Raw genomic sequence first — 16041 nt, 5'->3', positions numbered from 1 at the left:
CATGGTTAATGAGACTCAATGCCAGTTCGGTGAATGAATAAGTAAGTGGATATGAATAGGTGTTAAATTAGGGAACAATAATAAACAAACTCTAAGAAAGAGCTCCAGACCCCTCATCTTCATTAAGTAATTTGAAGTTTCTATTTCCCATTGGTTAACTGAAGACTAGGATTTTTTTCTTAGTTTATTAAACTGGATTAAAAACCATCTGTTCTAGTTTAAAAAAATCATGCTTCATTGAGAAGACTGTTGTTAGTTTTACCATTAAGTAACTTTGATGCAAAAATATGCATTACTTGATTCTTCCTGGAGAATCATATGCAATGTCTGTATTGGTATCTAGGCATCTACATCTGCACGCAATTTACAACTGGAATTAAAAAATAGGGAATTCTTTTTTTTGTGGGCTTATATAAAAAGATTGTTGGAAATCATTCATGGAGTTTTTGCTGATAACCTTTATCTTTTTTAGGTTGGGAGGTGGCTGGAGATCACATCCAGAGTGGGGCTGGAGGTTCCGATAATGATTACCTGATCTTAAACTTGCATATCCCAGGATTTAAGTAAGGAAAACCAGTTCTGATTCCCTTTTGTAAGAATTCTCATGCCTGTTTCCCAACAGAAACAGATGAAGCAGGACTGCTTTTATAAAATTATTATTATTATAATACTGTGATGTACTTAGCAAATGGCAAGCTGAGTAGGATAATATAGATTTAAGAATATTTATAGAATCAGCGATTGGGAAACTGTAATTGTTAATTGTATATTAGTTAGATGAAGCTGAAAGTTTTTTAAAATACTCTATCCAAACATTACGAAAACTACGACTCTTGAATGCTTAATTCAGAGATATTGTCTAAGACATTTGCAGGAGAATCTTTAGGTTTATTGTTTCTTCTCAGTTCTATATGTAAAGTACTATGTTACAAATTCTCAATTTGCTTTAGTCCCCATGTTGAATTTCCCAATAGGAGTTTTTTTCTTGCTATAGGCTATGTGGTGGCATTTACCCCAGGAGGTCTGAGCACATGGCTGTGGTTTTGTAGACTCCGTGCAGCAGTAGACTAGGGAGAGAGAAGAGCATGGCTTTCAGACTAATGAATAAAGTGACTTAATTTTTTCCAGATTGTACTTAGAACATGCTCTAAGTATTGTAATTTTAATCTGTTAAATAGACCACCCACATCAATGACTGGAGCCATGGGTTCTGAACTGGGAAGAATAACATTTGTTTTTGAGACCCTCTGTTCAGCTGACTGTGTTCTGTACTTCATGGTGGTAAGTGAAAGAGTGGCTTTCAGAGGTATATTTCTAGGCTTAGCATTCTCTTTCAAGTGTGAACTTATTTATACAAACTGGGATAATCCATTTTTCTTCCCATTTTTAGAGTCTTCCAAAAACATTAAAAAAATGTCTAAAGAACTCACTAAGACTTTGTGAAGTCTACAAAGCACTCATTCCTCATGGAGAGAAATTAGCGATGGGGTATGGGTGACAGACAGAAGCCAGGAAATATTAATCCTGTAGAAAATTCCTTCAAAAAATATGCCACTAACAGAAGTGAAAATAAACCACTCAGCAGTTCAAACCATCATGAAAGAAAAGCATGTATTAAGTGAGAACACGAAATAATGGAGGTGGAGAGTGTTGGGAAAAGTAACACTCTTCCTTGTTAAATTAATACATGCAGACAAAGGATTTTATTAGGTACATGTCATCATTTTGCCCATTTCCCCCCTAGATGTCCTGTAAATCTCATCTAACAGCTTGAGAAAAAGTAGCAACACAGAATTTACCAAGACTTCATGCAGGTATTAGAAGGTTGCTGGCTAAGACTTTAGTGTTTCCATTAAGTGGTGACATCAATGACGTGATTCATTTTTTCCCCACAGTCCTTTAGTAGCTAGTTAATAGTCTGTTTAACAGTTTCCTGCATGATATACAAGATATGTGGAGATTTAAGTATTAACTCATTATGGTAGTAAAAGAAGATGATGACTAATCTTCAACACATCCATGAATAACCTGGAAGTCTTCAGTTCTCTCAGGTCTCCCTCCTCATTTCGTCAATGTTAATTCCTATTCATGCTTAGTGCCATGACTGAAATTCAGATTCCTATGATCTCTCCACAGTAGTCTGTTGTCTACTTTTCTTGCCTCCATCCTGTCAATTTTGCTGTCAAAATTATCTTTATAAACATAAAAACAATAGTAGAGGCAGCCCTCACCTTTAGGGGCTTTTTATTGCCTGTGGCAGTGGTTCTCAAAGTGTGGTTCCTGGGCTAGCACCACCTGGATACTTGTTAGAAATGCACATTTCTGAGCCCTACACGAGTCTTACTTTGAAGCTCTGGTGATAGGGCCCAGCATTCTGTATTTTAGCAAGCCTTGAGGTTGGTTCTAATATGCGCTAAAGCTAGAGAACCAATAGCTTATAAATGCACTTAAAATTCCTTAGCATGGCCTCTATTTGGCTTCTTGCACTCCTCGCCCAACCTCTCCACTACTCAGCCCCCCTTAGTGGCGCGCGATGTCCTTTTTCGTTTCATATGCCTTGGCACACACTCAGCTAGCACGACTTTCTTTTTTGTCTGGTGAACTCCCATTCACACAATACTTCCAGGGCAGCTCAAAACCTCACCTTTCTGGGAAGCTTTCTCTTACTCCTTTAAGTAAAGTTAATCACTCTCTCCAGTGTGCTCCTAAAACTTTTTGAGAAAACCCTATTTTAATTATGTGAGTGTATTCAATATTTGTCTCTCTCAGTTGATCAAGCATTCCTGAGGGTAAGGATCATACATATTAATATTTATTTTGGAAAATCAATCTTAAGCATTTTTAGCTCATAGCAGGATCTGTTAGTTTTCTTTACTCTGTGATTTGATTTCTGCACGAGTTTTTGAGATTTCATCACCTAAATAACATATCAAAATCCTTTGAAAATCATGTAGTATTTTACAAGGGTAAGGTGCAAAACTAATATTCCATTTATTATTGAAATAAACATCCAGAAGGTGTTTAACAAAGCACTATTAGTATATTATGAGATCCTTTTTGGAAGTGGCATGTGTGACTATTTGGTTGTTTGGTAATGTGAGAAATTGTGTAACATGTGACAAACATACTCTGTTATTCCTATCTGTGGTGTGAACTCAAGACACATATCTTTATAGCATACCTGATTGCTTTATAACATGTTTGTCGTCAAAGCTTGCCCTTGTGTCTTAGAAAGAAAGAGATATGGCTTGAGCTCATGACATTGTTTTATCAACATCTTGGATAACTAAAAGAAGCCTATCCAAATTCCTAAGTCATCTTTTAGGGTTTCTGCAGGGAAGACTAATTAGAAAATTCAGAATTACCCTGGTTTTTCATTTCAAATAAATTAGATGTGTGTTATATTACTTAATTTACTTAATACATTTGCTTTCTGACCATGTTAATGACATAATATTGGTTGGAACGTCACACATTCATATAATATTCTAAATATTGAATTTAGCTAAGGAAATCAGAAATAAAATGTTACACAAACTCATCTTCTTAGAATTCAAATATAAACAAAAGAAGATTGCATGAACATTAAATAACATTCTAGCTAATCTGCACTGTAAATTACAAATATAATTCAGGGAGAATTTAGAATTCCTGTGTAAAAGTCACCTGTCAGAATCCCTCAAGAGGGGAAAAAAAAAAGATGGAAAGAAAGCATTGTTGTTTTATGAGGATCCTAGAAGTTTGCTGTCAGAAGTTTGAGAAATTTTTCTTTTTCCTGACGTGTATTTCCTACGCTAGAGTCACACACATACACACATATACCAATCCCTTCTCACAAAAGAATAACTCCTTAAGCATACTGAATTGAGATCTCTTTCAGGTTATATTGGCCATGTGGTTGACACATTGTAATTACTAAGCTAGTCAGTGCTTGTGTAGACTTGAAGGGAAGGTTTTGAGAGTTTTAGGTTTACATGCTCTGTAGATAGATGTTCATGAACTCTATAGGGTTACTGTAAATACAAACATAGGATTGTGATGTTTATACATGTATATTCACACTGAATTTTTGCTTTCTTATATATATATATTTTCTACTATATTTTAGGATATTAATAGAAAAAGTACGAATGTGGTGGAGTCATGGGGAGGAACCAAAGAAAAACAAGCTTATACCCATGTCATCTTCAAGAATGCCACATTTACATTTACATGGGCATTCCAGAGGACCAATCAGGGTCAAGATGTAAGTTTCAAGCACTTAAAAAAAAAGAGCAAAGATGATATCCCTGTGGAGATTTATACAGAGTGCTGACTGAAATCTGGAGGAAATGCTTAGCTTTTTACTGATGTGGAATCAATCATTTGGTTATGAGTAGACTGGTATAAAATTATGTATATATATGTATATATACACACACACACATACATATTTATTTGTGTTTTGAGAGCAAGACTATGAAATGGAATAACAACATATCTTAGAATTGCCTAACACTTTGAATAAATATAGCTATTAAAAGTTTAAGAGGAAGAAAATCTTACTTTGTAGTTATTTAAAAACGTACTTGTAAAGCTTTCTGAGCCTTTGGGAAGGCTGGTAACACTCTTCCTCTTAGTCTGAATGATCTGTCATTTGCTCAGATGACATTGCTTGGTGGTGGTTTGTTACTTCAAGGTCATGACTGTCACCTTCTGTAGCTTGAAGACTGTATGTGTACATGTTGTTGGGTTAACACACAGAACTATTCTCTTTTACTTTCTGCTAGATTAGAATAGACCTTAATCCTCTTGTAAGTATTTTCCTTCATATGCTTCAAGTACATGTTATTGTTGTAGATCTCCATCATCATGACCTTCCGAGGGTGGGAATAAGGTAAATTTATTTAAGAAGCTGCCTTAACACTATGGTGGCAGACGAAGAGCATTTTCTCTTTTCTCTTTAGGCTTTCATTGAGGAACCTGTTCCTCAGGTTTCACTTGACTCCAGCCATGTTTTATGAGAGTTCAGAGTCCCAACTTGTGGGGTGTGAACATACTATAGAAGACTTTCTGGGCTCCCTTTTGTCTTTGCTCCAGACAGAAAGCATTTAAGAATCTGCTCTCTACTGATACAGTGGTGCTCACTGCTTGATGAACATTAGACCTTAATTGACTCAGTGTCACAAGAAGGAAAAGTATTAGCAAGATCCAGGTTTTTACTCTCTGTTGTGCATCCAGTAGAAGTCAGTGTGTTGGTTAAGGAAAGTGCTAAAGAGGGAGAGGAGACCCAAAGAACTGAGGCGATTGCATCAATGTCACACAGTTAGTGTTTAGGTAAGGACTTTTTAATCCCTGGTCCTAGTCTTTGTCACCTTACCACACTGTAAACATCATTATAAACACTTTTATCACGATATTTAGACTATATCAGAATAAACAGTGATGGGAGATAAGGTTACTCTTTTTGCTAAATCATATTGTTTCTTCCAAGTCTATACATATGCCTGAATTTTTACCAGTTATGATATAATCTCATGGTGATTGTGGCAAAATTCCTGGAACTTCATAACCACGAAAATTAGCTTCTAGTGTTAAGTCTTAATAATTTTTAAAAAGAAAAGTACCAAAAAGGAGTACTATCAATCTACTGTCAGTTATAAACTGCTAGGTTGGAATACTCTGCTTAGTTATTTTGGTGGTATGAACATGAAACAATCTGGTTGTACAGCTGAGTGCCAAGGCAGAAGTCATTACTTTCTGCTCTCTTTTTAGAATAGACGGTTCATCAATGACATGGTGAAGATTTATTCTATCACCGCCACTAATGCAGTTGATGGGGTGGCGTCGTCATGCCGTGCCTGTGCCCTGGGTTCTGAGCAGTCGGGCTCATCGTGTGTCCCCTGCCCCCCAGGCCACTACATTGAGAAGGAAACCAACCAGTGCGTGGAGTGTCCGCCTGACACCTACCTGTCCATTCATCAGGTCTACGGCAAGGAGGCTTGTATTCCATGTGGGCCTGGGAGTAGAAGCACTCAGGTAAGTGGGTCTGTACTTCAGTTATCCCCAGGAAAGCATATTGTAATAGACAAACTCAAAGATTTTTCTTAATGTTTCTAATTTATATTTATAAATGGCTTTTTAAATTCCCTCCCTTATTTTACCTTGCCTTGCATCTATTGACTGCTTAACATGTGTCCTGAAAGTGAAAATTACTGGGGACATAGAATATCAAGTAGCACATCCAAATAAGAATACCTTCCCAAAATATTAAGTGATTTCCTGTATATTCCATTAAGGCAGGACAAGTAAGCTGCCTCTCTATAGGTAGGTTGTAGGTGTATATGGAGAACAGCAAGAGTATCTTGTAACATTTTAAGGGCAAAGACTGATGCTATATTGTGAGTGAAGTAAAAAAATAGTTTAATGTCTGTTTGAACTGGCATGACAGGACATTCTGGCTATTGATTAAAAATACCTTTCCACAAGAAACTTATCTTAGAATAACTTCACTCTTTAAAAAATTCTAACTCTTCTGAACTTTGGTTAGAGAAATCTAGTTTAGAAACTTTCTATATTAGAGTGGTAAAATATGCCATGACTAAATACAAAACTACTGAAATAGTTTTTAAAGCTAGAACTTTTAGGAAACATTTTTTTTTCCCCATAGCAGCTAATGCTTTCTCTCCCGCTGTATTGTTTTCGCTTTGTTTTGTTTTACATTTCTTAATGTTTATGGTCAAAGGACCACTCCGTGTGCTACAGTGACTGCTTTTTCTACCATGAAAAAGAAAATCAAAGTTTGCATTATGACTTCAGCAACCTCAGCAGTGTGGGTTCCTTAATGAATGGTCCCAGCTTTACCTCCAAAGGAACAAAGTACTTCCATTTCTTCAATATCAGTTTATGTGGGCATGAGGTGAGTTCTGGCAAGGTGAGATGGGGCTAGGTTTCAGCTCTGATTGAGTTGTTTTCTGTGTTGGTGGACCAATAAAATCTCTATGGAAACTAACAGCCAAATGTCAGAAAGTGAGCTTTGACAGCCTAAATCCTTTGTTGCCTTCTGGCATGTTGGCAGTTTTCCCCACTAGGACCATCCTTGTCTGGTTCTCAGTCCATCAAAGCACGTATGCAGTCAGTTGAACCCCCAAAGCTTGGAGCTGTGGTGTAAGGGCCTTGAGGATCTTTCATTTTTGTAAAGGTGGGTCAGGCTTGTCAATCCCACCTATTCCTTAGGCAGAAAGTTAAGGCTTGAGAAAGTTTGACTGTTGCTTTTCTGGTCAAGTTTGTGTTAAAAAGAAAAGACTTTTCAGAGGAAGTTTGTCCAAAAACAAAATGGAAATAAGCAGGGGTTAAGTGTCAGTTGATGAGGTAGCCTCTGCTAATAAATTATGGGATTTAATTTTCTTTGGGAAGAAGTAGAACATTAATTGATACTGGTAAGGGGAGAGTTACAGGACTATGTATCCAATAATTTTGTGGGTGTACAAGGTTGGAGTTGGGATGTATATATTCACCCTTAGCTAAGTTGAAAGTATAATAAGTCATTTTCTCCATGTCTATTCCCTTATTAACTCCTATAGTCTTCATTATGAACTGCTGTGCCAAACTTTGTACAAAGGAAATAAAAAGAAATCTCATGACTACAGAGGTTTTCAAACAGAAAGATATATACATTTTTACATGGTATGAGATTTGTCCTATCCTGATTTTACATGGGGCAATCCAGCACACTCACTTGATTAGTCACTAGGTTCGCTGAATATATAATTATATGTTAAATACCTGTTGTGTTAAATGCTGTGTAAAGCAGTGAATAAGATTAATTCCATTATATTGGGTTGGCTGAAAAGTTTTTCCAGCATTTTCTAAACCCCAGACAAACTTTTTGGCCAACCCAATATATCACACTTCTTCCCAATCTCCTTCCTGTATTACCACTGTCTTAGCTTTTGTCTTCTCTCTTTGGTCTTCGTTCTTTCTTTCCTTTTTATTCTAATTCTCTTACTATTATTTTCTTATTCTTTTCCTCAGCAGTTTCTCTCTGCTCTTGTTCTTTGTTTCTCTTTTAGTCTCAACAGTTTAATTTAAGCTTAGTAAAAATATATTGCACCTGTATTGTGGTGAGCAGGCTTGGTGGAGAGAAAACATTTTATAGGTTAAGATTGCTAGCTGCATTAAGAAAGAGAAGCGTTTGTTTTTTATGCCCATCTGTGCACATTCTACATCTAAGACAAGTAAAATAGAGTTTCTGTTTTTCTTTATATATTTCTTCACAGAAATTATAGAGTAAGCTAAAGTGCTTTTTAGTGGAACTATAGTATATTTAAACATACTATATTAAAAAAAATTAAAGTCTTCCCAGTCTTATACCTACCCTCCAAATGATTAAAAATGTAAGCTCCTATATTCCCTTCAACATACAGTAAACTTGAGCAGATCCACATCATTGAGTCTGAGAGTAGGTGAATAAAAACACTTATAGTGACCAACTGTTTAGAATTTAGATATTGTCCTAGACTTTTATGTTTCCTTTTTTAGACTTGACAATACTTTTCTGCCACACACAGGCCTATTCAGGAGAAGGAATAACAAGGTTTTTTTTCTTGGCATTAAAACTTTCACCAGCAGTTTTCTGATCCCTTTGTATGCATTGTTGTCTGAAGATTTCATAGATGACTTATATTTCCTTAAGTGGCTTTCATCCAGCACAAATGCAGTCTGTAGCTGGGGGAGCAGTGCAGCCTTGAATCACTGAATTCATTAGAATGTCAGATTTTTAATCCTGATTGAACATTGGAATTGGGTAAAGAATCTCCCTGCAATGCAGGAGATGCAAATCTGATTCCTGGGTCAGGAAGATCCCCTGGAGAGGGCACTCCAGTGTTCTTGCCTGGAGAATCCTATGGACAGAGGAGCCTGGTGGACTATAGTTCATAGCACTGTAAAGAGTCAGACATGACTGAAGTGACTGAGAACCCAAGAGCTTTTAAAAAAATGCTGGTGCCTGAGCTCCCACACCAGATCCCTAAAATCAGAATTGTGGTGAGGAGAGAGCCAGTGCTCTGCTAGAATCACTAGGTAGCTGAGATCCAGCTTAGAGACTTACCTTCAGTAAAAGCTTCTTTCTGGCTTTGTTTTCCTAGGGGAAGAAGTTGGCTCTCTGTACCAACAATATAACAGACTTTACAGTAAAGGAAATGGTGGCAGGGTCAGATGATTACACGAATTTGGTAGGAGCATTTGTGTGCCAGTCAACTATTATTCCTTCTGAAAGTAAGGGTTTCCGAGCAGCCTTATCATCACAATCCATCATTCTGGCAGATACATTTTTGGGTAAGTTTCATTTGGTTCATATAGTCATGCATGCATTTGCTTAAAATTATGGTACTGATAACTTGTCCCTGCAGCGGTGCTTACCATAGGTGATTAAAACCCACAGATAATTCTAAATCATCACTTTATAACATGGTTTAGAACTCCCTACATGTGAGATCTTTTGATCATTCTTAATGAGTATTAGAAGCTTCCAGAGTTATGTATTAATTCATATGACATGTTGTTCTCTGGCTATCTGTGCCTTTCATCAGATTTTCTAGGAATTTATGGGGCAAAATAATAATAACCTCAAGACTTTGAGCAAAAGAAGAAGAGTAGACAAACACAATATAGACCTAAATCATAATATCTGTCACCAGTTTTCATCATCCTTTCTCATACCAGAGGAAATCTGGTGACAAACAGCAAGAGTGAGTGTGCTAAATTTTATTCTCCATCTGCCCTTTCTATCTCTGGTCTAGAAAGTATAGGAAGCTTTAAAAATATTTCAGGTCCCTAACTAGTTATTCTTAAGGATCAAGTTTATTAAAATATCTGGAGAGGGATTGGGGATCTAACAATGCATATGATAATCTAACAATTTAGAGCTTCTTAGATGATTCTAATCTGCAGCTAGATTTGAGAACCATTGCTATAGACTCTGGACTTCCATGGTGGCTCAGATGGTAAAGCATCTGCCTGCAATGTGGATGACCTGGGTTTGATCCCTGGATTGGAAAGATCCCCTGGAGAAGGAAATGGCAACCCACTCCAGTACGACTTAGAGACTCCAGAAGAATTTAGCACCAAGGACAGTTGCTATATTTTCAGCACCAAGGACAGTTACTGAGCTTGCACTCAGCATCAGAACTCTTAGAACAAAGGTTGCTGTTATTGCTTGCATTTTGTTGTTGTTTTTTTTTTTTTTTTGCATTTTGACTCTGCTATCATTTTGCATGGGGTTGATGGGTGGGGAATGCCTTGCTTTTAGATAAAACAAACTTTGAAGTTACTTTCTGGAAATATTTAAGGCACATAGAATTTTATTTTGTCAAATGTGTTTATAATGAATGTGAATAGATAAAAAGCTACATTAGCAAAGTATCCCAGCCCATTCGACATAACTCACAAGAGGCTGAGAGTTATAATAGTAGATTGTTGAAATGTTAAAACTAGAAGGGACTATGCAGACCACCTAAATTATTGCATGCATTTTACAAATTCAGGACATAAGAATCAGGGAAGTAAAGTGACTTAAGCAAAATTGCAAAGTTAAGGAGTAGAGTATTTTTTGTTCTGGAAACCTTGTAAGGTTTATTATTCTTACCAATAATACATTAATTTTATATGATATTTCTAGTTAAAATGACAGCCTCAAAGTAAAGCTATTTTCTTTTTAGATATAGAGACTAAGTAAACCTAATTTTCCCATATTGCTTAATAGTTTCTTTTTTATTGTTGTCTAGGAGTAACAGTTGAAACCACGTTGCAAAATATTAATATAAAAGAAGATATGTTCCCAGTTTCACCAAGCCAAATACCAGATGTGCATTTCTTTTATAAGTAAGTGAACATGAAGCTTCTTTTGATTATTTTCTTAATCATAAGGACATCACTTCAGTAGCTTATTTTGAATAGATAATCAGTAGTTGGTTCTTAAATGAAAGACTTAGTAAAGAATAGAAAACATGGAATATTTAGAAAGCATTATGTAATTTTTCTCATATATATAATCTTTTAAATAAGGCAATAAAGAGACTATTCATTGTCTAGGCAATAATTGTTTGTAATTCACACATCAAAACATCAGCCTAAGTCTCTATGACCTCTAATACCTTAAAAAATTCTTTTGATTATAATTACAATAGCTCTATTAATCCTTTGATGATAGCATATCACTTTACCTGCAGAGCAGTCAGCTTTTCATAGGCAGTGAAAGTAAATGAACTCAGTCTGTATTAAAATTCTGAATTGGCGAACTTTGATACATTTTTTCATTAATTCATAGAGCAAAGGAGCAGTTACACACAGGACACTTTTGTTTTTGAAGTCTGTGTCATATTTGCTTTGTGAAGTGACCTTTGCCTTCTAATAGGTCTTCTACAACTACAACCTCTTGTGTTAATGGCCGATCAACTGCTGTGAAAATGAGGTGTAATCCTGCTAAGCCAGGAGCGGGAGCCATTTCTGTCCCCAGGTAGTCTTATTTCAATATGATTCTGCCATGTATGTATTTATCAGGCAGCAAAACTCTCCAGAACCTTGCTATTTTAAAACACGTTCTCTATGGGTGTAAAGCAGAAAGGGAACAAAGAATCTGTAGATTTTTGTTTTCCAGATGTGCTGCTTGCCTGTTAAGAGGTATAGGTCCTTGCGAGTCTCAGCACTTTCAATCTCTTCAATGACAGATTCTCATCTTGTTTGCCTGAGTGTCTAAATTATCTTGAAAATTATTTAAGTAATATATAACTGTATTGTTTATATCTTTTGATTGAGTCTTACTATCTAGTGTCAGTTTTCTTAAGAGCTGGATTAGGACTTTCCCTGGATTATAGTTCTTTATCAGCAACGAACTATCTAGGTGACCTAGATTAAGCAATCTAACCTCTTTGTCATAGTTTCTGTCTCTATAAGGGATGAAGGTCAGGTTAGATGAGTTTGCTGTTCTTGAGTTCTCTAATCACTCAAGAAAATCTCTAATCACTCACCACTTTGGTGGCGAAATCACCAAGTTAGAGTCTGACCTGTAGAATACATAGCATCGTCCCTTTAACTGATTGGCATTGAGGCATTAGCTGTCCACAGTCTCAATCTGATTAATACAACTATTTTGGTTGGGAATAGTAAGAGAAACTAAGCAATTTCATGGATTTAAAATTGCAAACTTAAAAATTGCTTTCATTGTGTCTCCTGATTTTTATTTTCTATAGTTATTCATTGTCTACTATGTAGATTATTTATTTCTAATCTTTTTAGGGTTAAGGTACCTTTGGATTATAATTTGATTTGCAGATGTCTTTCCATCAAGCTAGCAAAAAATGTATATTTTAAAAAGTGATTGACTTAATTTTGTTTTTGTTACTTTCACTGTAACTTTTATGAGATTTTAATAAGTCCTGCTTATATTACATCGAGGTTGGAAATCAGTGGTTGAAACATTGATTCAGTTACTTGGGTTTCTTAAAAATAATTACAGTGATAACATAGTATTTTGAGCTCATTCCTGCACATAAAACACATCAGCATTCACCTCTTACCAACTCTGTTTCTCTGGTTCTCATAGATGCATTAATTTTTCTCTTCACCTGTTCAGGGTGAGATATGAACATGATGAGCACAGAACATAATAAAGGTAATTGACATCCGTGAAAGAAACAGAGGGAGCCTGAAGCTCAAGGGCATCATGTGGTAGAGGATCCCTGGGCCAGCATCCAAGCTGGAGTTGGGGTCACAGAGCACACTTTCTTTGTGAGAAGGTGTATCCAGAGATTTGTCCACTATGCTCTGATATCCCACCATACTGCTTTGAGTGCAGACACTTGTTTTATTTAGTAGAGCACTTCTGAGGTCCTTTTTTGGACCTGTCAGCTCAGTTCTCTTAGTCTAGCCTCTGGGATCCCACATGAATGACTTCTGAAGCCTCCTTCAGGAGCCTCTATGACTAAGCGGATAATACTCCTGAAGTCAAATGCTGTCCTTTAGAAAATGTTCCACTCTAACTCTCCCAAGGTGGGTTCTGATGTTTTCATATAATGAGAAAATGTTAGCTTCATGATGTTAAATGATGGCATCTAGGAACTAGCTTTTTCCTAGTGAGAAGAAGAAAAGTTAAGTTTTTCCTTTGACCTCAGGCAGTTTTTTTTACTTGACTATCTTTGCAAGGACTTCCCAAGATCAGATGCACCAGAATACTTTGGAGTGTCTATTGTAAAACTGATTTTTAGGCCTTCACTGAAATCTAAAGAATCTCCAAGTGTTAAGCACTGGAATATTTATAAAACCACAAGGCAGTTCTGACATGTTAAAATTTGAGAACCATTGGTCTTAACTCCCATTTTGGAAATTTTTTTTTTTTTTCTGAGACAGATTCTCACATTTTGTTTTGCATTTCAATTTTCTGAAAGCTAAATTAAAAGTTTGTGGCCTACAGGGTGAATTCTTTCATATTTTGATAAAACTGTTTAATTAAGATGCATCCTGTAGTTTGAGGACTGCTGCTCTAGGGAACTGCTTGAACCCCACAACCTAAATGTGCTCAGAGTGAAAACTGAAAGTGAAAGTTGCTCAGTCGTGTCTGACTCTTTGAGATCCCATGGAATAGTCCATGGAATTCTCCAGGCCAGAATACTGGAGTGGGTAGCCTTTCCCTTCTCCAGGGGATCTTCCCAACCCAGGGATCAAACCCAGGTCTCCTGCATTGCAGGCAGATTCTTTACCAGCTGAGCCGCCAGGGAAGCCCAGTAATACTGTAGTGGGTAGCCTATCCCTTCTCCAGCGGATCTTCCTGACGCAGGAAGCGAACCAGGGTCTCCTGTGTTGCAGGCGGTTGTTTACCAACTACGAGCCACCCGTGCTGGTCTGCCATTCTTTCTTGAATCTTGAATTTCCCATCAGGGCACAAGGGGGAGCTCTGCGATCAGAACATGAGAAGTGGAAGCGTGTATGGAAACAATCATAATATTTTTTTAGCTATAGGTTTGACTAAAGATTTCCTACTAACAGTAAAGAAATGTTAACAGAGCCAAATTTACTTAGGCTACTTTTGAATAGGGTTTAATTTGCATTTTTCTTTTTTGAGCTTTAAATTCTCCAGGAGAGAAAGAAAGGTGCTAACCAGGCAATTGCCCTGTGAAATCTCATATGCTTACCAAGAAGTCACTATGGGGAGACCTGGGCAGCTCAGAAGGGGTGCTATCCTTTGGAATTCTCTCTTGGCCAAGAACCTTGCAAACCAGGCAAAGGCGACTTCAGCAGTAGTGATGTTGACTGGGGTTCCATGTCTTGGTGACCAGGGAAAATGTCACAAGATCCCCAGCCCTGGGGGAAAAAATGAGAATTGCTTCACAGAAAGCACAAGAGGCAAGAGAAAAGGAGAACTGTGTGTTCTCTGTGGCTCTCACATGCAATGTAGAAGGAGCAGCAAACATCCTGGACCGCCCACAAACCTGCAGTTGGCAGCTCCAGCCTGTCTGTTTGGTCTGGCAAATGCAGTTGGTTTCTAATTCCACAAAGTGTCTGGAGGATGTGAGACATTTTCAACGAAAACTTAACAGCATGATGTCTATGGCAGATGAAATCAGAGGGCTGGAGTGGACTTTTGAGATTATCTAGTGCAGTTTGTACCGTGGCCAAAGAATAAATTGCTAACACAGTTGACCACTAATATCCCTAAATAGATGCCTCTCCAGTTTCTACCTAAAAGACTTCCCAAACCCCAAATCATGATCCTATGTGGTTAGAGGAATTGAAGATTCTCCTTTCATTAGGAAACATTTAGACCTAAGCACTATGTCCAGAGTACTTTTTCAAAAACATGAGAAATTTCTGTTCGTTTTTTCTGGAAATATTTAAAAAGGTTTGAAAGTTTTTTTAAGAGCTTTATTGGAAAACAAGCAGAGGGAACCATTTTTACTCTGGTAATGGAGATGTCTTTGCACATTTGGGATCCTCCCATCAAACCTATTCACTCAACACAGTAGGAAACACTGAGGACCCTGGTTGTATGCGTAGCTATAGAGTGGCACAGTCATGATAGGATGATTTTCTGATTCTGTTGTTCTTTTTATGCCATCATGCTTTTATCTTGTCATTTCCTCCCATCCTTAATAGGCAGAGATTTGCAAATAAACACACTAAACAGAGGGAAACAGCACATTTATCTGGGAACTCAACTGATCTGCAAGTTATTGGTGCCTTCTTTTTAATGACTCATCTTTCCTCAAATAAGGTTGTCTTTGTTAATGTTCTGAGTTAGAGGAAAATCCTCCTCCTTTCTCTCTTACAACTTTTAACCGTATTTAACTGCTTGGGGAGTTGATAAATAAGTCCAAAATCATTTTGTGAAAACCTCCTTCAAAACCCAAATTCATTTTCTTTCTAAGTATAGCTTCTGAGGAGATTGTGTCTCACAAAAGGGATGCTCCACAGTTCTGTCCTGAGAGTTTTCAGAGATTGAGCACACCAGGGATTTCTTCCTCAGGCTCTAATTAAAATCTCTGCATCAGAGTCACTGGATCTATTGGCCGCTCATGCAGTGCTTTTGCTGGTAGTTGGGGAAGGACTGTTAAAGCCAAAAGAGTTGTCTATTCACTTTAATTTATCAAGAACCAGAGAATAATTATTGTTTAAATGAGTTCCTTATTTCTATTCTCTGCACCCTTTATGGACAGATAATATATAAATTCATATATAGGTTAAAAAGGCAATAGAATGCAATTAAAATCAAACATGTTCTTAGAACATTAAAAAGTAAGGAGGCATGTGAAAGAACTGTGATCACAAGTGAAAACAACTGAAACCAGTTATGATCAAGAAATAGAAGCAGGAAGAGATCAAATGGTGGAGGAGGACAACGAAGAGCTCACCTCTCCCCGTGAACATGTCAAAAATACATCTGCGTGTGGAGCGGTTCTCACTGAAGACTAGCAGAAGGACTTGTGTGCACCCAGGGCTGTGACAGAAACAGTCACATGGAGTCAAGCAGGAAGGAAGGAGGAGTGATCAGCATGGGACCTGCGCCCCTCA

General features: G+C 37.2%; 1 protein-coding gene across 5 annotated transcripts in view; it reads left to right on the top strand.

The window, feature by feature from the left end:
• The window catches only part of ELAPOR2 (endosome-lysosome associated apoptosis and autophagy regulator family member 2), a 210808-nt gene that overhangs the window by 170570 nt on the left and 24197 nt on the right, over nt 1-16041 (top strand). For all 5 annotated transcript variants that reach the window (XR_011488608.1, XM_070470051.1, XM_070470065.1 and 2 more), the window contains 8 exons: nt 473-563; nt 1179-1281; nt 4109-4246; nt 5755-6018; nt 6725-6898; nt 9126-9315; nt 10764-10860; nt 11393-11494. Coding sequence is in view for 4 of the 5 variants with exons in the window: in XM_070470051.1 (XP_070326152.1) it covers nt 473-563; nt 1179-1281; nt 4109-4246; nt 5755-6018; nt 6725-6898; nt 9126-9315; nt 10764-10860; nt 11393-11494 (1159 nt within the window). In the remaining variant the exon portion in view is untranslated. The remainder of the gene's footprint in view (nt 1-472; nt 564-1178; nt 1282-4108; nt 4247-5754; nt 6019-6724; nt 6899-9125; nt 9316-10763; nt 10861-11392; nt 11495-16041) is intronic.

This window comes from Odocoileus virginianus, chromosome 1 (genome assembly GCF_023699985.2).
Source record: "Odocoileus virginianus isolate 20LAN1187 ecotype Illinois chromosome 1, Ovbor_1.2, whole genome shotgun sequence".
Lineage (NCBI taxonomy): Eukaryota > Metazoa > Chordata > Mammalia > Artiodactyla > Cervidae > Odocoileus > Odocoileus virginianus.
Note: the sequence above shows the minus strand (reverse complement) of the source record. Positions and strands in the feature narration are given on the sequence as shown.